The following is a 25090-nucleotide window of genomic DNA, read 5'->3' as shown; positions in this document are numbered from 1 at the left end:
TGCGGGACTACATCCAGAGTGGGAGGCCTATTGTTGACAGCCAAACATGCTGGCCCACTTTATAGCTCGGTGCCTTCATTCTTTTGCGGTCCGCCATGGCCTTGTAGGTGCATCCCATCCGTAGCAGCATTCTTCTGGCTTGCTCCCAGGTTTGCTTACAACGTCTTACTATGGCCAATGCAGACGGCACTGGGGCATCAGCACCTACAGACGGGAAGAGAGAAGAGGTGTAGCCATGTATAACATGGAAGTGGCCCATACCTGTCGATGCTGAAGGAAGAGAGTTGTGAGCGTATTCCACCTAGCTGAGGTGCCGACTCCAGGTGCTGTGGTCGTGAGAAATCAGGCATCGGAGTTGAGTCTCCAAGTCTTGGTTGACCCATTTGGTCTGGCCGTTGGACTCCGGATGTTGGCCCCGATGTCAGACTTGCCATGGCCCCAATAAGGGAGCAGAATTCCCTCCAGAATCAGGATAATTTGAGGGCTCCTATCCGAAACCACATCTGTGGGCAAGCCGTGGAAATAGAAATTCTTATCCAACAGTAGCTCACCGGTCTGTTTGGCAGAGGGAATCTTCGGCACCACCGAGAGAACGGCAGTGTGACCCTGCGAGCTCAGGAGACCAGTCATAAAATCTAAGGATATGTGGGGCCATAGGCGTTGGGGGACGGAAAACGGGCGTAGCTCCCCAGTAGGCCGTTGTCGAGAGGGTTTACTGGCTGCACAAACCAAGCATGCATTGATGTATTCTTGTATGTCTCTTTTGAGATTCGGCCACCAAAAGCAATGTTCCACCCCCGACTGGGTATCAGCCTTGCCCGGGTGACACACAGTCCGATTCCTGTGGGCCCAGTCTATCACCTTCCCCTTCAGTGAGGGCACGACAGTCTGTTGGCGGGGCATCCGGCCGGGCTGGGGGAGTCTTTCAAGGTTTCCTTTACTTACGTCTTGATCTCCCATGTGAAGATCGAAATGAAGCAGGATTCAGGGAAAATCGGGGCGTGCCTGGCTTCAGCTCGTTCCCCCTCGTATATCCACAATAGGGCATCGGGCTTGCCGTTCTTGGCCCCTGGTCGGAAGGACATCATGAACCAAAAATGAGTAAAGAAGAGTGCCCACTTGGCTTGTCAGGCATTTAGTCTTTTAGCGGTCTTGAGGTACTCAAGGTTCTTTTGGTCCGTCAGTACCAGGAATGGAACCTGAGACCCCTTCAGCCAGTGTCACCATTCCTCCATAGCGGTCTTGACTGCGAGCAACTCTCGGTCTCCAACGTCATAGTTGCGTGCCGCCGTAGTCAACCTCTTGGAAAGGAAGGCGCAAGGGTGTACTCTCCCGTCCCTGGGGCTCCCCTGGGAGAGAACCGCCCCTATCCCAGAGTACGACACGTCCACCTCAACGAAAAACTGTCTCTCCTGTCATTTAGGGTGCAATGCCCAGTGCAAGTGCTGGTAAACTCTGCTTTCTTAAATCCAAGATCACCTAAATAGTCTACCAGAATGTTTTAAAGGACTTAATGATTTCCTCTTCTGAGGATTTGTTTGGATATGCAGATTTCATCTTCCAGTAAGACCTAGAACCTGCCCACTAGTACCACTAGTGGCACCAAAGACTGGTTTGATGCCTAAGCCATCACAGGGCTTCACTGGCCATCCAATTTGTCCGACCAATACCCTATTGAGAATCGTTTGGGTATTATCAAGAGGAAAACGAAGGGCACCAGACCCAGAATCAAAGACCAAATCAAGTCTTCCATAACCCACAGGCAATGAAAGGCTCATTGCCTCAATGCTACGGCACATCCAGGCAGTGATTAAAGCAAAGGGATTCCCAACCATGTACTGAAGATTAACATATTGCTTTGAAAGTACCATACTGTAATTTGATTGATCTAATGTGAACTGAATTTTAAACTTTTTCGACAAAAACTGAGAAGTGATATCTTTTAAAATATTTTGAATTCCTGATTTCATGGGTTTTATGAACTGGAAGGACTTGATTTTTTTAAATTGTGGGGCTATAAAAGTTTAACATTTATAATGGAATAATGGAAATAAACTTCCCCAGCATATTCATTTTTTTAACAAGAGTCTGTATATCATTACATGTAGTGTTGATGTTATGTTTTGTCACTAGTCATAGAACAACATGCCCTGTTGTTTGTCATTATGATTTGTATTATTTCTCTTATAGGATGTGTTGTGACAGGGAAAAGTACATTGCTGTACTGCAGGCTATGTGCTCTGAAGACATTCATCCAGGATACTGCAGCTACCACTGCTGACAAATGCAGTAGGTAAACATCAAATTTACGCACACACACACACGCACAAACACACACACATTTTAGCCCACGGAAATATAGTAGGATGGTCTAAAAATGTCACTAACTCATCTCTTTGATTAGGAGAGCTTTACAATATATCAAATGTTCATTCATGTGTTTCACTTTTGATTTCTTGATCATACTTTAAATTATTTTGACAAGTCTTGGATGGTTCCATTACAAATGTAATAAACATGTAACGCCTCTTTCACTCCTGTGCGTCTGTTCGTCTATGCAAATAAAATTTGACCTGTGAAAAAGATGTGCACTTTTTTTCCACAAGTGATTAATTGATTTGTTAATACAGTGTTCATTTTCAAAGGAAAATGTGTATTTTGCTACCATAGCTGGTAAAGTCAACTTATAACAAGGTTCGTAAATTTTAGAATGTTGGGTATAATGTTAATTGTTTTGACTTTATGGTGGGTGGTTACTGCCTTTGATTCATATTTACAGTACATCAATATAAGATTTATGTTTAAATATTCCGATTGGGACTAATTACTGGTCCAATAAATCAATAGTTCCAGACCGCTTACCATATATAAACCTTTCAATCAAACAAACTATTATTGAGCACTTTTATATAAAGAAATGCCACACAGAGCACAAGAATGAAAATATGAAATGAAAACAAAACAACCCACGGCTTGTCCACAGGATGCAGCAATGCACAAACATATAAAATCTGATAACATAATTAGATGATGAAAACATTGACCTGCCATGGCAGCCCATACCGTCACTGACTTTGGAAACTTAACACCTGACCTCAAGCAACGTGAATTCTGTGCCTCTCCTCTCTTCCTCCAGATTCTGGAATGTTGATTTGGACTTTGTACCAATCAGTAGCAGCCCAGTCCTTTCTGACTTTAGCCCAAGTGAGATGTTCACATTTAAGAGTGACTAGACACAAAGAATGGGACAGCCGAAACCTGTGTCTTGCATACATCCGTGTGTGTTGGTTCTTGACGGACCGACTCCAACTGCAGTCCACTCTTTGTGAATCTCCCCCACATTTTTGAATGGGTTTTGTTTCACAACCCTCTCCAGGGTGCCGTTCTCCCAATGGGCAGTAATTTTTTTCCCAAAAACATCTTTTCCTTCTCTTCACATCTCTATTAAGGTGTTTTGACACAGAGCTCTGTGAACACCCAACCTCTTGAGCAATGACGTTTGGCGTCTCACCCTCCTTGTGCAAGGTGTCAATGTTGTTTGGACAACTCCACAATATTCATATTTTCCGAGATACATAGGTTTCATTAGTTGTCAGTCATACTGTAATCATCAACACTAACAGAAATAAACCATCTGTGTGAATGAATGTATCCATGATTTAAATTTTTAATGAAATTACTGAATTAAAATCACCTTTTTCATAATATCCTAATTATATGACCAGCACATGTACATCTGAAAAGAAATACTGCAGTGACCTAACAATCTAAGGCTGAGTACAGACCATGAAGGTGAGCAAATGCCATATCTCAGAAAGTCCTCCACAGCTCGCCAAGATGGAGCCCCCGGTGGAGCCGTGAAGCAAGAGCATGCATCTCTGGCGACCAAAAGGAGCCACGACGACGGCCCAACCCAACAACCAGAGAAGGGTTCCACCTCATGATACACTGGAAACAAGAAAAGAAAAGAAATGACTAAAATATATGTATCCAATCTAAAAATCTATGGACTCCAATGATAAAAGCATAATACTGTAACAGACCCAAAAAGACAGAGAAACAAATGTTAAAGAAATAGAAAATAAAATAACAGTACAATAGCGTTCAAAATAATAGCAGTCCAATGTGACTAAACAGATTAATTCACGTTTTCAGTATATATTTCATATTGCTACATGTCATACAAATTACCAGTAGGTGCAGTACATTCTCAGAAAAACAACAAGACCCAGCATTCATCACACACACACGTTTAAAGCTGTGCAATTGGGCAATTTGTTGAAAGGGATGTGTTAAAGAAAAAAAAAAAGGCTGCCGTTGACTTTACAAACTCGAAACTATTTTGTGCAAACTTTTTGGTTTCTAGGATTTACCAATCCTTTGAATTACTAAACTAATATTTAGGTGTATGACCACAGTTTTTTGTAACTACTTCACATCTGTGTGGCATGGAGTCGACCAATCGGTGGCATCTTTCAGCTGTTATTCCACTCCAAGATTCCTTAATGACATTCCAGAATTCATGTACATTTCTTGTTTTTGCTTCAGAAACAGCATTTTTAATGTCACCCCACAAATTCTCGATTGGATTAAGGTTCAGAGATTGGGCTGGCCACTTCATGACATTAATTTTATTAGTTTGAAACCAAAACGTTGCATATTTACAAATGTGTTTAGGGTCACTGACTTGTTGAAACACCCACTTCAAGCGCATGTCCTCTTCAGCATAAGGTAACATGACCTCTTCAAGTATTTTGACATATGCAAACTGATCCATGATCCCTGAGATGTAAAAAATTGGCTCAACACCATAGTAGGAGCAACATGCTCATATCATGATGCTTTCACCACTATGGTTTAGTGTGTACTGTGGCTTAAATTTAGAGTTTGGGGGTCATCTCACAAACTGTCTGCGGCTCCTGGACCCCAAAAGAGCAATCTTACTCTCATCAGTCCACAAAATGTTCTTTCATTTCTCTTTAGGCCAGTTAGTGTGTTCTTTGGCAAATTGTAGCCTCTTCTGCACATGCCTTTTTTTTTTTTTAATAAACAGAGGGACATTGGGGAGATTCGTAAAAAAAAAAAAAAAAAAAAGATTATCTTCACACAGACATCTTCTCACTGTCACATTACTTACAGGTAACTCCTGACTGTTTTTGATCAACCTGGAGCTGATCATTGGCTGAGCTTTTGCCATTCTGGTGATTTTGCAATCCATTTTGATGGTTGTCTTCTGTTTTCTGCCACGTGTCTCTTGTTTTGCTCTCCATCTTAAGGGACTGGAGATAATTTTTAGCTGGTTATTATCTGGATATTACATGAAAGCTAAGTTAATGTAATTTACTCTGATGGGACGATTGTGTGACTATTACCAATATCTGTTCCTATTAACAACATTATTTTTTGTTGACATATTTAAGTATATATAATCATTAGTCCAACAAATAGTGCGATGTGGACACCATCAAAAAATAGAATGAAAGAAAATCAATACCTAACATTCTTGACAAGGGGTGCCCAAACTTTTTTTTACCCCAAGATCTACTTTTCAAGCTTGTGAGCTACCGACGACAGGAGGCGTGTGTGTGTGATGATGCTCCCATTGTGTTATGTTATGAATATTATGTGATATATTATATTATATATAAATAAATACAGACGTATATTTAAAATGCAGAAGCTTTTTGTGCACTGTATTCTCTGCGCTTTCATCCTGGATCAAGCTTTGCCAAGGTGGAATTTTAAAATTACAACCATCTCATCCTGCACTTTCTACTTTGGGTTCAGACCAGACCTTTCCTACTTGAAAAGTGAAAATCTCGTCCAGTTTAACCACTTTTTTTTTTCAATTATTCACATACTCGGACAGTCACTGCATCTTAAAACCACAGCATTTCTTTTTTTATCTTTCTCCATTAATATCGAAAGTAAACATAAGCAGCATGTCTAGCTCATCTTTGCTCTACGTTGCCCAGACTGTGTTGCAAACTAAAGCCATTATGTCATTATAAAACACATTGATGGGCTGCGTAAGTACAGTAACATTTATAATTATGAGTGTACATCTTTAAGAGTGGGGATGGGGAGCGGGTGTAAGGTAAACAAGGAAAAAGAAAGTGTGCGAAGCAGCGGTTGTTGTTAGAGAAAGTTCCGTGTGCTGCCTAAAAGAAAGCAGTGGCTTCTTTTTTACAGTACTTATGTGAATTGTGCCGTTGGATGGAACAACCAGTCATCCCTCACTCATTGAATCACATTTCAAAATGCCACAAACTGAATATCTGTATGTTATACTTTCAATTTGCAGAAGAAGAAGCGCACAATGCAGCTAAGAGACTGCATCAGCGGTGCTCAATTGCACATGCACGCAGTTAAGAGGGAACACTGGCTGACATTTTTTTTTTTTTTTTTGGCACGCTGTCCCATGATCAACCAAGACTGCCTCGTGACAGCCGACACATCGAGCACCCCTGTTCTAGACTGATTTATTAAAATGGGGAAAAGGAGTTGAGGTTGTCAAAGGAAATGTGAACTAAAACCATCTATTGATCAATGTAGAGGCCCTCAGTGCATCCTTTTTTCCTTTTTCATTCAGCAAAAATTAATGTATAACCTATAATGTATATCTCTTTATATGGCTACAAATCTTCGAGGTGAACTGAAATCCCAAATGGAAAAAAGGAGAACAAACCACAAGTGGCTTTTAACTCAAACACATCCAATTTAGGCATATCTAAGCTTCTGAATGTTCCACTAAACGCGGTTGGGGCCATAATATGTGAGTGGAAAGCCATCGTACCATCATAAATTTGCCTCGATCAGGTGCTCCTTGCAAGATTTCTGTCAGAGGAGAGCAAAGAATAATCAGAAAACTTGCCCAAAAGCCAAGGAACACTTGTGGAGAACCTTAAAAAAGATCTGGAAAAGGCAAATTAAGGGTGGTATGAATGACTTTCCACTTATGTATTACGGCCCTAAACCTGCTCACTGGAACATTCAGAAACACCTAACCAATGGCACTGTTAGGTTTTTTAACATCTAGGTTGTAATTCTTTTGAGACAGCTCTTGCTCTTACCATTCACCTAATTTCTCATCTTATTATCCATCCATCAACCCACTTTCCAAAACACTTTTCCTCACAAGGGTCACAGGTGTGCTGGAGCCTATACCAACAAATGAGCGGTATAGCCTGAACCGGTCGCCAGCCAATCCTAGGCCACATTGAAACAAAAAAACCTTCAGATTCACATTTACAGTTAGGAGGAGTTTAGAATCTTCAATTAACCTATCATGCATCTTTTTGGGATGTAGGAGGAAACTGGAGTGCCCAGACAAAAGCCATGCAGGCACGACGTGAGCATACAAACGCCACAGAGGCAAGGCCGGATTTGAACCTGCGGCCTCAGAATATGTACACGCTTTGTTTTTGCTCCCATTTTTCCTGCCCTGGACTCAAAGATCGAAAACCTTTTCTACATACACAAAAGGCAATTTCTCTTAAATATTGTAAACAAATCTTTCTCAATCTGTTAGTGAGCTTTTCTCCTTTGTTGAGATAATCCATCCCACCTCACAGGTGTGCCTTAGATGGTGGGCATTCAAGAACTGGGATGTTTTCAGCTTTCTGGAATTGTGTACAAACCGATGCAACATGAGGTGTAACATGAGGTGATATTTGTGGATGAATGTCACAACAAAGGGCCTCAGGATCTCATTACAGTATCTCTGTGCATTTAAAATGCACCCGTGTTTGTTGACCAGAACATAGGCCTGCCCATGCGATAACTCCACTGCTACCATGGCCCACTCGATCCATAACATTGACATCAGCAAATTGCTCACCCACACAATGCTGTAGCACCGAAGAAAAAGAGTCGGAGGCGGAGTGTTGAACACAGAAACAAACCTTGTTTTAATGGCAGACATCAACAAACGAAAACCGGAAGTGGAACAACAAAAACAGTCCGTGCGGAACCCCACAACTCAACTCGAGGTCCCGCAGGTGAATTATGTAAACACCACACAAGCGCCCTTAAAATTCACCCATAGTCAAAATCGCCGTGCCGTGGAGGGACGATGACCAGACCCCAGCAGGTATGAACTGTAGGGGCAAAGGGGGCGGGGCCGCACTGTCCATTGAGTCAAGGGACAAGGGCCCTGGCCGGGTCAAGGGCACCCCGGCAGGGGCGCAGGGCAAAGGGGGACGACCCCGGCATGGGGGGGAGGACCAACCCCAAAGGCTGGATAATGTACAGGTGAGTGGGCTTGACCATGTCCACGGAAACTGTCTCGGGTCTACCACCAATGTCCACGAGCAGGCTCTTATCCCCGCGCTCCAGGACCCTGAACGGCCCGTCGTATGGGGGGCGCAGGGGTACATGGTGGGCGTCATGGCGAATGAACACAAAATCCACCGAGCACCAAGGGTGCAAGGCGCCGTGGTGTCTGGGATGAATTTGCCGGGGACCCGCAGCAGCTGGCCGTAGACAAGCTTGGCGGACGAGGACATCAGGTCCTCCTTGGGGGCACACCTGAGGTCGAGCATGACCCACGGGAGCTTATGGTTATGCAATGGAACCGCTCGCAGAGACCCTTCACCTGGGGGTGATAGGCGGTAGTGCGGTGCAGCTTGACCCCCAAACTCTCAGCGACTGCATTCCAGGATTTGGAGGTAAACTGAGGGCCACGGTTGGAGGAAAGGTCAGACGGGGTCCCGAAGCGGGCAACCCACATGCCGATGAACGCCGGGGCAATGTCCGACGACGTCGGTGAGGAAAGGGGAATGGCTTCATGCCAGCGGGTCGTCCTGTGCACCATGGTGAGCAAGTACGTGAAACCGTGCGAGGGAGGAAGCGGACCCACCAAGTCGATGTTGACGTGGTCGAACTTCCTCTCGGGGACAGCGAAGCGCTCTAAGGGGGCTTTTGTGTGGCGATGCACCTTAGCACGCTGACAGGCCACACACAAGTCAACCCAGGCCTGCACATCCTTCTTAAGCCCGCGCCACACGAACTTCTGGGCCGCCAGCCTCACGGACAGTTTCCTGGCCGGGAGGGAGAGGTTGTGGACCACCTCGAAAACAGCCCGCCACCAGTTCGCAGGGACCAGCGGCCGAGAGGTCGCACAACAACCTGACGCCCGAGTCGCCAACAGCGACTTCCTCTAGGTGCAAACCCGTGTCAGAAGTCTTGAGGGCCTGCACCCCGTAATCCGAGGCCTGGTCTGCACTCACGCGGGAGAAGTCGAGACCCAGTTGCACAGTGACAACGACCTTCCTGGAGAGGCAGTCCGCGACCACTTTGGATTTGCCGGCGATGTGTTGGATGTCCGTGGTGTACTCTGAGATGAACGACAATTGCCGTTGCTGGCAGGCGGACCACGGCTCGCCCACCTTGGACTTGGCGAAAGTGAGTGGTTTATGGTCCACATATGCCGTGAACTTACGGCCTTCCAATAGGGAACGGAAGTGGCGGATCGCCAGCCAGAGGCCGAGGAGCTCCCTATCGAATGTGCTGTATTTGCGTTTCATGGGGACCAGCTGACGGCTGAAAAAGGAAAGTGGTTGCCAGGCGCCGCCAACCCACTGTTCAAATACAGCCCCAAAGGCATAGTCCAATGCGTCACTAGTGAGAGCAACGGGGGCCCCGTGGGATGTGTGGGCCAGCATAGTGGCACGACTCAGGGTTCCACCCTCGGCCGTCTATTCAATGTCCTGGTTGGGGGCCTTGCCCTTTAAGAGCATCATACAGTGCGCGCATGGTGTGGGCCGCCCGGCGGATGAACCGGTGATAGGTCACCATCCCCAGAAAATACCGGAGCCCCCGAGCCGAGCGAGGTTGGGGAAAAGCGGAGACGGCCTCCAACTTTGTCGGAAGAGGGGCGGCGCCGTTCTTGTCGATGAGGTGCCCAAGGAATTGGATGGAGGGCACCCTGAAAACACACTTCGCCGGGTTGAGGATCAGGCCATGCTGCTTGAGTCTTGCGGAGAGGCCCGGAGGTGCATCAGATGTTCTTCCTCCGAGGAGCTGGCGACGAGGATGTCATCCAAATAGACGAACACAAAGGGAAAGTCTCTGAGCACCGAAACCATTATACTTTGGAAAGATTGGGGCCGCGTTTTTGAGACCAAACGGCATCCTCAGAAACTCTAATAGGCCAAATGGTGTGTTTACAGCCGTCTTGGGAATGTCTGAGGGGTGCACGGGAACCTGGTGAAACCAGGTCGACCTTGGAGAACAGGATTTTTCTGAATATGTGGAACAGGGTAGCGGTCGGGTGTAGTGGCATCGTTAAGGCGGCAGGAGTCACCACACGGTCACCACCCGCCACTCGGTTTAGGGACGATGTGTAGCAGCAAGGCCCACGGGCTTTTTTTTTTTTTTTTATCCCTAAGCATTAGTGGATGTCCGAGTTATGACTTGCACATGCTGCAACATATGCCCACCTGTAATTCATAGAAACTGAATCTGGTATGTCAAAAGCTTTTTCTTAATTTTTTTTATTTGGAGGGCAGTGGGGGTCAAAAGGTCTACAGAAATGTCAGTTTGTGTGAATATCACCTAAATTTTAAAATAAAATAAAATGAAATCATAATAAAACATTCCTTCAAACCTTGAGTGTACATAAGTGAAACGTCAAGTAAAAACATTGATTTGATTTGAGTTAAACACTAACTCAAATTCAACAGACCTCAGTGGTTGAGTATACACTATAGAAACATACAGCACAAAAGTTTCACAAGTCAATGGTTCCACTGATTTTGAACTTCTTGGCTGAGCGTTCGCTGGCTCGCTGCTCAAACTTGTTTCCATAGATGTAAGAGATGAAGCCATTTATCTCTACTTGAAATACACTGTTCCTCTTCGGAATAACTGCTCAAAAAACACATACAAGGAAAAGATAAATTAATTGGAAAATGCATGCTCTCACATGTAGGATATGTGCTTTCTGTCTTACATGAAATATTTTATATTATACTTCCTGTGATAGAGCTGGTGAGACAGTTCTACACACCAGCAACCGAATCATTATATTGTACCTCCATTAGAGTCAGTTTTGGTGTCGCTACAAAAAAGGACAAAATCTGACTGCAACAGACAATCAAAATTGCTGAAAGGATGGTTAATACCCTGCTTGCTACTCTCAGGGACTTGCACACTACCTGAACGAGGACGAGAGCGGACAAAATTATCTTAGCCCTCCACATCCTGGCCACCAACTCCTCCAACTCCTTCCCTCTGAACACGCTACCGATAAACACAAACCAAAACTAGCAGGCATTCCAACAGCTTCTTCCCCCTTGCAATTAACTTCTTAAACAGGTGACTTAAAATTAAACCGCAACATCCTACCATTTTTTTGTCTTGGGTTTGTTGTCACATTCTGCCAGGACAATTATCTTTATATTTCATACATTACTTGCCCACTCGTTGTACCACTTGTGGTAATCTCACCATGCTGCATCATCTAGACATATGTTGTTGACCAATACTAGCTTCTCGAACCTGAGGAGCATCAGCTCCACTTGCACGATCTACATAGTTCCATATTATCCCATGCCTAGTCTCTTTAAACTGCATACATTCCTTGAAGTCTTGATGCCCTTTGCACAATGGTCATTGCACTGGACTAATGCTCTATTAGATGCTCTAACGCAAGGGTACCCAGACTTGTTTACCCCAAGATCTACTTTTCAAGTAGCCAGCCTCTCGCAACCTACTGATGGGGGTTTTGCATTGCCGCGACTGCTGTGGAGAAAGCAAAAGAGAAACCGTAAATAGGAGGCCAGCTTGCTAGAATGCACCTTTATGTGCGTGCGATCGACATATTGGCCACACCTGAATCAAACGATGAGTTTGATGATAGGCTGTCTTTTTTTTTTTTTTGGCATGCCGTCACGTGATTGACCAAAACTGCCTCACGATCGACACATTGAGGAACCCAGCTCTAACGGCTCCAAATGCTGGAGAACTCTGTATCCTTTGCACAATTATACAAAAAAAATGTTTCATCATTGCAATTTTACCATCAGCCTTTATTGCTCTGTGACTGTTTCCGCAAAGTCTTTATGTCTCAATTGAGTGTCTGGTGTTTTCATGTACACTAGGGGTGCTCAATGCGTCGATCATGAGGCAGATTCGGTCGGTACCGAGAAAAAAAAAATGACATAAGCTGCTTTTTTGGAACTTTAGCTCACCGCGCATGTTCAAACAATGACAGCACAGGAAAACACGCCATCAGTGAGTTCCCCCTGCCATTTTAAGCTCTTGTTTAAGAAATCCTAACAAACATGAGTATGGATGCTGCAGTAAAGAAGACAAAAATGTATCACTTTCATACGGAATGTGAGGCGGACTTTTTTTTCATGATGTGATTTTCCATCGTCAAAAATTCATGCCCATTCTTCCACGCAAAACACCTTGAGCTCAGTGAGGTTAGATGGGGAGCATTTGTGAACAGCAGTCTTCAGATGTGCCCACAGATTCTCGATTGGATTCAGGTAAGGACTTTGACTTTGACATTCCAACACCTGGATAAACTTTCTGTGAATCACTGCATTGTAGATTTGGCTTTATGTTTTGGATTATTGTCCTGTTGGAAGACAAATCTCCCATTCCATACTCAGGTCTTTTGCAGACTCCAACAGGGTTTCTTACAGAATGGTCCTGTATTTGGCTCCATTCATCTTCCCATCAATTTTCACCATCTTCCCTGTCCCTGGTGAAGAAAAGCAGCCCCAAACCATGTTGCACTGAAAGTAAAGAGCCTGAATAATAATGCATGCCCCACTTTTGAGTTTTTTAAAAAAGTATAAAATATCTAATAAAATCCGTTCCACTTCATAATTGTGTCCCACTTGTTGTTGATTCTTGACAAAAAAAAAACAACAATTATATCTTTATGTTTGAACCCTGAAAATGTAGGGAAAGGTTGAAAAGTTCAAGGAGGCCGAATACTTCAGACAGCAGGCCGGAGGCAGTGGCTTATGGTCCGGAAAATACGGTAAGTCTTTCAAATTGCAACCATCATTTCAACAATCAAGATCTTTTTACATAGAAATGATAGACAGCCAACTATAACATTTACAGTCCTCTAAAATACTAAGTAAATTAATAAATGAGAAAAGTGTTTACCTTTCACTTTGTCTTGCTGAGTCACAATTTTGAAAACATGTTTGAACTCCTGGATCAAAATTCCTGTAGTGCCCACATATGAAGGGCATTTGGAACGAACCACTGTAAAAAATAAATGAAAGGACACATTTCATGAAAAACAACTACATTTCTGTCCATTTGTGTGGGCTTTTGGGGGGACAGTGGGAAGGTTAAAGTATGTTAAGCGGGGCTGAGGTGCTAGGGAATGTTTCTGTGCTCCGATGTGCGCTGGATACTGTGGATTCCTACACTCGCTCATGGCTTCTTGGTGCTGGGGTCCAGGATGTGATTTTCTAATAACCTTAACCTAAAGGTAAAGTTAACCACATCCACATTCCAAAAGCATACATACGTGGGTTAATTGAAGAATAAATTGTAAGTGTGCATGTGAGTGGGAATGACTGTTTGTTTATATGTGCCCAGTGATTGGCTAGCAACCAGTTCAGAGAGGACCCCATCTCCTTCCAAAAGTCACTGGGGATGAGCACCAGCACAACTATGACCCAGGTGAGGACAAATGGCTCAGAAAAAGGATCGATGGATATATGAGGCTAGTATTGAATACAGTATAGTAGTATAGGTCAAGGACTATGGTCACCTACAAAGATACAACATTGCTGGCTCTCACAGACCTGTAACTTCTTTTTTAAGACGCTGCTCTGTCCTCCACTTGTTAACTGTATCAATGGCTCCTGTTTGAAATCGTTATGAGCATAAAAGACACCTGTCCACAAAACTCAAACAGTCACACTCCAAACTACACTACGGCCAAGACCAAAGAGCTGTCAAAGGAATCCAGGAACAACATTGTTGACCTAGACCAGGCTGGGAAGACTAAGTCTGCAACAGGTTAGCAGCTTGGTGTGAAGAAATCAACTGTGGCAGCAATTATTAGAAAATGGAATTCATCGAAAACCCACTGATAATCTCCCTTGATCTGGGGATCCACGCAAGCTCTCACCTTGTGAGGTTAAAAATTATCACAAAATCGGATAACTGAAAATTCCATAGCTATGCAACTAGCCACGGTGAACTAGAACTTGCGAAGCCTTCACCTTCGGGCACCATACTCACGCTCATTGGACACCCAGATCACATTGTTACAGAGTTTTAAAATGTGTTGAGAGTGTTGACTGATTTTGGTGGCAATTTACCTGTGATGATGGCACCGTGGAAGTCCGCCTTCAATAGTTTCTGCTGCACAGACTGTGGACTGCTGCAAGAGCAACACTTGTTAACTTAATGAAATGTCCTTGGATCTCTTAAAAGGCACGATCAATATCTAAGCCATCCAGCCAGCCAGCTAGGGACTATCCAAGCTGACTTTCAGGCAGAGACAGGCTAAACAGTGGACAGGTCACCATCCAGTCACAAAGCACAAATAGACAAACTATTCAAACTCACGTTGGCATCTGCAGACAATTTAAAGCCCAACTGTCATACCTATAAACATTCTAAAATAGATATTGCAATGAACAATATATAGAACATTATACATTTCAATGTCTATACAAAAAAATAAATATAAGCGGAGAGCACGTCATCCATACGCAAAGTTGCGGAGCTCTCAGTCGACATTCAAGTGGTAGCCATAATGGCTGCATCTTCTGTCCGTGACATCACACTGGGACATTCGGCATTGAAAACACGCCGTACCACTTACTATGGGAGACAAACACACCCCTTCTGATACGGAACCTCTTTTCGAAGAAGAGAACATCTCACAACCGAGTGAAGTGACCGGGGCAATATTACCCTATCCTTTTGAGCCATATTTAGACGATATGTGGATCACGGCTTAACCGCATACGGCCAAACCACCTCCCCTCCGCCAGCGGCCACGTGCGACGACGCCGCCGCAGCCAAATCACCTCCCCGTTCGATCCACCTTCATGGCGGTGATAAAAAAACAACATTAATTTAATTAATAACGTACTAAAAATCATGGATTTCATGGCAGTGGACTTTTAGAATCTTCAATTAACCCAACATGCATACAAAGGTAAGGACAAAGAAAACATACAAACTCCACACAGGTACGCAAGAAATACAATTTCTGTAAACGCTATAACTCAAAACTGTGAGGCAATTGTGCTAAACACTTCATCACCATGCGCCCCTCTTTATTAAATTGTAGTTCTCACCGACCTTTTTGAGGCTGAGGGCTACTTCGTGAACACCGATCGTACGAAGGCTACATGACCTACTTGCGGCAAACTTCCAAAATAATTAAACTCCTTATACTTTACAAATATGTAGATACTTTACATTGTATGAAATTATTTTAAACATTTCATTAATGTACCGTAATTTCCAGCCTACAGAGCGCAGCGGATTATAAGCCTCACCCAGTACATTTGTAAAGGAAATACCCTTTAGTACATACGTAAACCGCACCTGTGTAAAAGCCGCAAGTGCCCACTTTGAAACATGAGATATTTAAAAACAAAGACGGTACACAGAAATAGTTTTCAAAGTTGTTATACCTTAGCTAAGCTTAATATAGCAAGAAAACGGTAGCACGAACAGGGCTGGTTTAAAAAAAACAACAAAATACAAACATATCGGTTAAAGAAATAAATTTAAAAAAAAAAAAAACAAAAAAACAGCCGCTACAGTGCTGGTTAGGAAAAAAAAACATACCTAAATCACTGAGACGCAGCAGTAACACAGCAGAAGCAGGCTAGCGCGGCACTAACGCTAGCACGACATTAACAGGACTGGTTAAAAAAAAAAAAAATTGTCCCGTAAAAGTCACTTCCTCGGCACATATATTCCACCGCGTTGGTGACCTCCGTTATATAGTATTGTACATATTGAAGAAATTGAGGTTATTTACCTTGTAGGCTTTAATCCATTGCAGAGATCAATTATATATTGTTTCCAGAGCTCATGCAGAGGTAAAAAAAGTTCATATCTGCAATGATGGGAACCAAATCAGTGACAGTGGCAAAGAAGAGAAAATGGGATGAAATACAGCATAGCCATTACTTTGACAGCAATACTGATTTTATTGACAAACCATGACTATTTATCATGATTCAAGTCATGACCAACCTTTGGTGTTCACTCTTTATATGGAAGATCTTCATTTCCCTCTTCTGCTGAGCATTTATTCCTTTGGGTCTCTTTTTGCTGAGCGTCTTTTTCTTCGGCTTGGTGTACTTCAGGATCACTGCCTTATGACCCAGTACAGTTTTTGAATCATGTTGCGGATGTAGGTCAGTGTTGTTCTTCAGGAATGCTTGGGTGAAAGCCTCAGCTTTGGATCGAATCTGAGACTAGTGAAGTATCAAATAGATGAAAGAAAGCAAGATTATTTTTGGTGTAAAGGAAGACTCCAAAAAAATTCATATGTCCAATAAACCATCATACGTGAAGAAATATTATTATTACATATATTTTGGACATTAATTGAAAATAAAGAACATATTTGAAATCCAAGCAAAATCTGGATATGTGCCAGCTTTCAGAGACAAACACGGAAAAAACATCCTTGACTCCACCCCTTACGTCACCAGTGATTAGCATTAGACCATTTGTTCTAGCTAAGCCAAGATGCAGACGTGTTGTGGAACAAAACTGAGAAAACGCACCCAAATTTCTCCGTCTTTAACCTCCCGTGGGGTTCACTGACAGGATAAAGCTGCGGCTGTCAGTTGAGGGTCATTCATCAGCGGGGAAATTTACACACATTTAATCATTACTGGTTATTAGCCGCTTAGTTATATCCTCTCATGCTGGTACGGTAAAGTAATAACATACGTTATGAGGGTGGTGCAGCTGTTCAATCCCGGACTTCCGTGTGTGGAGTTTGCATTTTCTTCCCATGTCTGCGTGAGTAAATTTGCCTCCTGCCCTTTGACAGCTGGGATAGGCTCCAGCACACCTTTGACCATGTTGCGGCCAAGAAAATGGATGGATGTATACGTGTAACACTTCCCGGTTACTATTTACGGCGATCCGCGCATGCAAGACCGCCGCAAGTGGATCGTGAGAAGCTTTGCTGCTTGAAAAGTACAAATTGGTGTTAAAAAATTGTCTGTCTACCTGCTATATATTCTCTACATCTAAACCAACTCCTCAGAAAAACATCAAATCTCCGCGGTCCATTTCATGGGCCCGTTATTGTTCGTCGTCAGCGCCATGTCCCTCCCAACACATCGAATTCCACTTGTGTGTGTTCTGGCTCAAGCGCTTGAACATTTTACATTGTTATTTTTATTTTGTTTGCTCAATGGTCTGTAGAGTAATAACACGGAGCATCAACTCGCTTTGCTGGCTCTTTGAACACAACACTTCCTGGTTACTATTTACGGCGATCCGCGCGTGCGTGCAGCCCCCACCAACCTCCCACCCCACGGGGTGGGGTGGGAGGTTGGTGGGGGTCAGGTGGTGGTCAGGCTAGCTGAAAAGTTGTAGTCAGGACAGCCGCTATGACAAATGTTCATGTTTCATCGTGCCATGCTAAAATCAAGGACGATCCGGCTCATTTAAACGTGGCAGCCAAACTCGGAATCGCAACAAAAATGTACAATTATGCAGCACTACTCTCATACTACTGCTGCTGCGCTACTGCTGTGGGCGTATCCGCTAAATGGGCTAAAACGACGTTCTATACAACTGGGAGTGTCAATCAAATTCCGCATCTTTCTTATGGCGACAGTGCTACATGATTGAGATGCAAAAATTATGAGCATAAAACCGCTGGTGGGTGGAATATATTCCACCAAGTCGTCATGGGGCTTTCAACAGTCAAGCAAAAATGCACATTAAGTCATATTTACTCAAATCAAAACGTATTGCAATATAAACACCATTACAAGTCAAGTTACATTTTGACAAAAGACCTCTTATTTCTTACTTCACATTCCTTAACATCAATTTCACTTTGACTTGGGGGAATCAATATGGGGTGCTGTGTTCAATAATGTGGAAAACAAATGAACAAATTATTTTAGAAAATGGCTGAATATGAGTGAAAGATTTAATGAGATGGGGGATTAATTGCTAGAAGATTAATTTGTTAATTAAACATCAAGTGTCATCCCAATAAACATTCTCAACTAGATATTAAAATGAAAAATACATATAGGATTATTCACTTCAATGTCGATACGAAAAAATAAATCTGAGCGGAGAGCGCATCATCCATGCCCAAAATTGCAGAAATCTCATTCGAAATCCAAGTGGTTGCCATATTGGCTGTATCTACTGTCCGTGACATCACCCCGGACATTTGCACTTGAAAGGGAAACGCCCCTTCAGACAAGGAAGCTCTTTTCAAAGAAGAGTACATCTCACATTCGACTGAAATGTCTAGGACAATATTACCCTATTGTATCGAGCCATATTTAGATGATATGCGGAATACTTCTAACAACAGACTCCCGGACAGTATGTATAAGCCAGCCAGGCCGAAGCCGTGCTTGTCCGCGAGGCACAACACGGAAGCCTTCGCCGGCGAGCCCGAGACCCAGAAGTCGTCCGACGCGCACATTGACACGTTTAGCACCCGTCGTACATACGCAGATCTTTTGTTACATTAGGAGAGACGGATTACGTGGTCCCCACCAAACTATTGTTTTTTTAGTAGCTGTATACACACCTACCAGTCATTTGGAACCCACGAAGCTCTGGTCCTTTGCACCCGTGCAATCCATTTTACACGACGAACCGGGTTTCTTGGAATCTTATGAGGAGTAAATCCATTCTCCCTAGTGTTCGAGCGATATCCAGCAATGCAACGAGCCGGCATTTTGGCTAACACGATGGAACAGCAGGTAAAACTAATAGAAACAATCGAGTGCGCTTGAGCGTGTTACTGCCTCTGTCACTTCCAGCTTCTTGTCAAAAACAAATCCCTCGAGAAGATTTCTATGGCGGGAGTTACAAAAATCCATATACGTCAAAATCATGTTTTGTGGTGAGAAAACGGATGGGACCATACCGGCTGCCGTTTTTTCATTAATAGCATACTAAAAATCATCCATTTCATGACACTTGACCTTTGAAGCACAGTTCTTCCTTTGACACAGTAAAGGAAGTCCACATTCTTTTCAGATCCTTTTCACATCTTCAGTGACCCTCAAGGGTCCAACAAGCTCCGGGTCCAGCATCTTTTTGTCCAAGTTTGTTTTGGATTGAAACAGCCTTTGATTTCAGTAAATATGACCTACTAAAGGCAGAAATTCAATAATGACTATTATGAGTTCTCTAAAACCTGCTATGTGAAGTTTTTTTTTTTTTTTTTAAATCCTACACTTTTTTTACTGGCTAAACCAAGTACGACTACATCATTCTAAGTTTTGAGGGTAGAAAGAATACAACCCCCTCTTCTCCCCAGAACCGAGTTAACCGTGATCCTATCATTCCCATTCTCTAAATGTGTTTTTACATCTCTCATTGTTCTCACAACAAATAACATACAATGTGATGTGATCGGCTCACCTCAACACCAAGCACTTTCACAAGGCTACGAGGAATTGGGGTGTCCACAACTGCTTCTGTTTAAGAAAAGAGTGGTGTAAATAGAAATTACAATATAGAGCTGAACTGTGAGTGGCAATCAGCTGCTACACAAAGTTCATATACAGGGTGTGCTAAAAGTAGGCTCGATAGTACTGTTTTAGAATTCTTGCTTGGGTCATTACCTACGCCTCCCGACGGCATATCATAAGTAGGCTTTTGAAAAAATTTAAATATTTTAATCGTTCACTGCTAACTCTCCAGGTTACCATGTATATTTGGCATTTGTAACTTCAACAAAAGACATCTAAAATGTGAAACAACAAAAACCCTACTTTTGGACCACTTTTGTCAATTTCTTCTTTTTTCAGAACTACATAAACATTAACGACTATTTACACAATGCCAGGTTTAACTGTTTTGGGACTTCAGCGGCAATGGATGGAAGGTTGTTGCATTAAATGTAGACATCTATGACACTCTAAGCAAATAATTCATGTTGCATTTGGGTTCAAAACACAACATTCAAATGTCGTATACAGCCTTTCTATTCTAAAAGTGCCTGAAGGTTGAGGGTAGTTCATGTTGATGTCGGAAAATGGCTGACGGATGAAAGGATTATTTTAAAAAGGCTGACGAAGCTATTACCCCATCTTCCTTCTTTCAATGCTACGTACCGTCCATGTGCGTGTATTTTTTTCTGCGTTGGTCCAAATCCAAATTATTCACGTCCTTCGTAAACAGATGGCGACTGTACTTCGAGTGCTCTGTGTTGCTAGCTACGCCACGCCCCTTTACAGCTGCGTGTCTACGGTGACGCTTATCTAGGAGGGTCAAAGTCAACGACACGTTGGATATGTGCAACTGAAAACTGAACTTGATGCTGGATACGGTTGCGTACGCCATACAGTTACGAAAAAAGGACACTGATAGTAACCAATGACTGGTATATTTATTTTATTTAATCGGTGGGGGGGGGGGGTTCTTGAATTTTACCAAAAACATTTTGTATGGATGGCAGACGCTTTGGTGTTGACAAAAAATAAGAAACTTATGAGCATCGGTCGAGAAATGCGCGACTTAATGTGATCTATAACTGCCTTTCATTGTGAACGTCGACCTATCCGACATGTCCAATATGGAGACACAGCAAACATAATTATGGGCGGTGTTCCCTGTGTTTGAAACTCTTCTTCGATTGGGTTTATTTTTTATTTTTTTTTACTGTGATGCATAATGTCTCACCCTGTAGGCAACAACACTAACGCTATTCTGATTAATACAGTACATCCAGCCAGCAAGATGAGCAGTTGTAAAGGGTTGGCCTCACAGTTCTGATACCCAGGGATCAATCGAGGCCGGCCTGTGTGGAGCTTTCATGTTCCCAACGTGCCTGCAGGGTTTCCTCCCACATCCCAAAAACATGCAACAGTGTCACTGGAGTGCTTGAGCCTATCCCAGCTATCATCGGACAGGAGGCAGGATACACCTGGAAGAATTGTACAATTACTATAGCAGTTGATACAAATCTTTGAACAACCCAGACCAAAAGAAAGTAAGATCTAAACATTCTGTCACATTCAAGAGCTAGTGGAGAAAAGAGACTTGGTGAGGGAGGTAAAGAAGAAGCCAAAGATCACTGTGGGGAGCTCCAGAAATCCAGTTGGGAGATGGGAGAATGTTCTGGAAAGTCAACCATAACTGCAGCCCTCCACCAGTTGGAGTGGCTCGACATAAGACACGTAAAAGCCTACATGGAGTTTGCTTAAAAGCAAACACCCAAAGGACTCCAAGATGGTGGTAAGAAACAGGATTTTCTGGTCTGATAAGACCAAGATAAAAATCCATCCAGCCATCTTCTTAGCCGCTTATCCTCACAAGGAGCGCTGGAGCCTATTCCAGCTTCTTGAATGGCCCAGCCAGTGCCTGGAGCTAAACCCAGTTCAGCATGTCTGGAGAGAGACCTAAAAATGGCTGCCCACCAACCATCATACAATGTGACAGATCTGGAGAGGCTCTCCAATGAGGAATGGCAGAGGATCCACAAACCCAGTTGTGAAAAACTTCTTCCACCACTCCCCAAATCACTCATGGCTGCATCTGCTCAAAAAGGTGCTTCAACTATACACTTAGTGAAAGGTCGGAGTACTTATGCCTGTGGTATATATATATATATATATATATATTTTTTTTTTTTTTAAATCTGCAAAAATTTCAACAATTGTTTTTTTTCCATCAATATGGGGTGCTGTGTTCAATAATGTGGAAAACAAATGAACAAATTATTTTAGAAAATGGCTGAATATGAGTGAAAGATTTAATGAGGTCTGAATACTTTTCATACCCAATGAATCAGAATCATCTTTATTGGCCAAGTGTGTACAAACACACAAGGAATTTTTCTCCGGCTTTCGGACATTCAAAACAAAGACCAACAAAGCAACAAGAACAATAGAATTTTTTTTGTCGAACTATTCCTAAAAGTCGTGCAAGAAGTAGAATCTTCTTCATTTAGAACAGGGAAGAGATAAGTGGGTTGACGTCCCACATTGTATAAAGCTTGTACAGAGTCCCTTTACCTGTTCGCGGTTCCCGTCATAAACCAGTGCAATGACAATTGTGCAAAGGGAGCGGTTTAAAGTGATGAATCGTGTGATAGTCTACAAAATGTAAAAAATAAGTATTAAAAAAAAACATTACTAATACTAATACTGATTGGACTAGCAGGATGTGAGTGAGTGTCCTAACATGGCACAAGGCTGTTGGAATGCCTACTACTTTTAACTTTCATTGATCTGTGGCACTTTCTCAAAAGAAGGTGAAGAGCTGGTGGCCATGATGTGGAGGATCCAAAAGGATCCTGCCTGCTGTGTATCTAGTTCGCATTGCGTGCAAGTCCTCAATCGTGGGTTGACTGGTGCCGACAATCTGTTCAGCCGTTTTGATTATCCTTTGGAGTCGGAGTTTGTCCTTTTTTTGTGGCGGCCCCAAACCAGACTGTGATGGAGGTACACAGTACTGTTTGGATAACCGCTGTGTAGAACTGTCTCAGCAGTTCTTGTGACAAGCCGTGCTTCGTCAGAAGCCACAAGAAGTACAGGGTGTCCATAACGTCTCTTTACGATTTAAAAAATTTATTAAAATTGCAATTGATTAGATATTTTATTCAGATTTGTTCTATTGTATTCAGCATTTATTAAAGTTTTTTTTTTTTAACCTCTTTTAATACACTTCTACATGGGCACCATTAGTTGCACAAAGCACATCAAGACAGTACTCGATTTCTTCCCATGTTCGTTGGAGCATAGCCTCATCAATTGTGGCAATGGCATCAGTAATCCTTTGCTTTAGGTCAGTAATGTCCCTTAACTTTATTCGATACACAATATCTTTAACATAGCCCCAGAGAAAGAAGTCCAGGGGAGTGATATCTGGTGAACGTGGTGGCCAAGGAATTGGCCCATCCCTTCCAATCCATCGGTCTGGAAATGTTTGATTGAGGAACACTCGAACATGCAGCCTCCAATGTGGTGGTGCACCATCTTGCTGAAAAATGATGGTTGGTTGAAGGTCATTCAGTTGTGGTGCCACATAAAAGGTCAAGGTAAACATTTTCAGAATTGATGTCTCGTTGAAGAAAAAAGGACCAAATATTCGATTCCATATGATCCCACACCATACATGGCTTTTACGCTCAATTTCTGTAGTCAAGTGGGCTTGTTCTGATCCCCAGATTCTTACATTGTGTTTGTTGAGTTTCCCTGAAACATGAAAGGTTGCCTCATCACTAAGACAAACTCGTCATCCTCAAATTTGTTCAAGCATGTAAACTGCAAACTCTTTTCGTCTTGGTTTATCATTTGGCTGGAGTGCCTGTCAGAGTTGCACTATGTAAGCGTACAATCGTAAGTTCTTGTGTAGGACCTTGTGCACTGTTGATCGCAGTAGCTGTAACTGTGTGGCAGCAGTACCGATGGACTGTGGGAGAACGAGAAAAGGATTGTCTTACATGATTGATGTTTTCATTAGATGTTCTTGGTCGCCCACTCCTTCCTTTATCTAACACTGTCCCTGTCTCCACAAATTTCTTGTGCCATGCATGAATTGACAGACGTGATGGTGGATCTCTTCTATACTTAGTTCTGTAGTTTCGCTGAGTCTGCCTATCCGATTTTGTGTCAATAAACCAGTGGTTCCCAAAGTGGGGTCCACGGACCCCTAGGGGGTGAAAAATGTCTTTCCGGGGGATCCGTGATGTGAAGACGAAAAAACTAAATCGTCTGGAAGCTAATCATATGAGAATCGCCCTTTCCAGTGTTTAACCTCGTTTTGATTTATTGTGCAAAAATAAAAAGCAAGAGCACATGAGCCACTAAAATACAGTATTTCTTTGTACCAGAATGGCATAGCTGTGTCCAGCACTACATTATTGGTGAAAGTTTGAGGTTGGAGGTCCGGGAGCTTTTTGAGCAACTCACTGGGGGTCCGGGCCCAGGTTGACTTTGGGAACCACTGCAATAAACCATGAGACACATTGTGCTTTCTCTTGAGGGGTAGCCATTTTGTAGGGGTTCATTCAACATCACCTCTTTCACAAACAGGATCCTTGAAACACAAAAATGCAGTGTGATAAAAAAAAACAAAAACTGAATACAATAGAACAAATCTAAAAAAATATCTGATATCTGTACAATGTATATGTCATGATCCTGCCGCTTCAGCACGAGCTGTGCAGCTGCGCTGATTGGGAGGCACACACCTGTGCCTCATGCGGCCTGATCATCCCCCATATATATAGGACCCGGTGACGACTGGTCCTCCGCCAGTTCGTTGAGCTTTATGTCCCGTTCCAGCACTCTCGTACTCCTGACTGAACCGACCTCCGTCCGTTCTCTGACCAACCTTGTAAGCCTGACTCCTTGACACTTCTGCCTGCGTTGTTTCCCCGTGCACCGGACTGCCTGCTCGATCCCCGAGCTCTGCATACAATAAACGTGTCTCTTCTTGAACTACCTTGCGTCTTCCGAGTTCCTGCATTTGGGTCCTACCTCTCGTTCCGATGGGACGTGACAGTATATACCTCATTCAATTGAATACACAACAAAGATTTCATGTTTAAACTGTTAATCTGTTTTGTTGCAAACATGCACTCATTTTAAATTTGAAGCAACTGTATCATCACCTTTCCCTTTGAAAAAGACTCAAAACTCAGTGTTTGGTTACCGAGGACACCAATTATTGGAGCTTTGACGGTGAAATCCCATTCTTGTTTGATTGTACTAGTTCATTTTCGTGATTTGGGATCGGTGTCGTCGTATTTTCCGCTTCATAAGGCGCCACGCATTTTCGATGGGAGACGTGTCAAGACTGCTGGCAGGCCAGTCTAGTACCAGTACTTACACAAAGTCAGAGTATTGCAACACATGCAGAAATGTGGGTGGCTCGGCAATGTCTTGGAGATCCTTGAAAA

The 25090-nt window shown here is 43.1% G+C and overlaps 2 protein-coding genes across 2 annotated transcripts in view; both read right to left on the bottom strand.

Annotated features, from left to right (window-relative positions):
• Positions 1-6194, bottom strand: part of plekho2 (pleckstrin homology domain containing, family O member 2) — a 32864-nt gene extending 26670 nt beyond the window's left edge. Inside the window, exons 1-2 of the mRNA XM_061815546.1 lie at positions 5138-6194; positions 3786-3948 (exon numbers count right to left, since the gene is read on the bottom strand). Coding sequence (XP_061671530.1) covers positions 3786-3872 — 87 coding nt within the window. The 5' untranslated portion in view covers positions 3873-3948; positions 5138-6194. The remainder of the gene's footprint in view (positions 1-3785; positions 3949-5137) is intronic.
• A 4381-nt stretch (positions 6195-10575) lies between these two features.
• Positions 10576-20455, bottom strand: pop4 (POP4 homolog, ribonuclease P/MRP subunit). Its single transcript, XM_061815549.1, has 7 exons — positions 20298-20455; positions 19603-19658; positions 16210-16433; positions 15992-16069; positions 14307-14368; positions 13132-13233; positions 10576-10869 (listed from the first exon to the last, which is right to left on the bottom strand). Exons 1-7 carry the CDS (start codon positions 20302-20304, stop codon positions 10733-10735), a joined length of 666 nt encoding a protein of 221 aa, XP_061671533.1. The 5' UTR covers positions 20305-20455; the 3' UTR covers positions 10576-10732.
• Between the last annotated feature and the right edge of the window lie 4635 nt (positions 20456-25090).

Source organism: Syngnathoides biaculeatus, chromosome 3 (assembly GCF_019802595.1).
Source record: "Syngnathoides biaculeatus isolate LvHL_M chromosome 3, ASM1980259v1, whole genome shotgun sequence".
In the NCBI taxonomy this organism is placed as follows: domain Eukaryota; kingdom Metazoa; phylum Chordata; class Actinopteri; order Syngnathiformes; family Syngnathidae; genus Syngnathoides; species Syngnathoides biaculeatus.
This window is presented reverse-complemented; position numbering and strand designations above follow the sequence as displayed.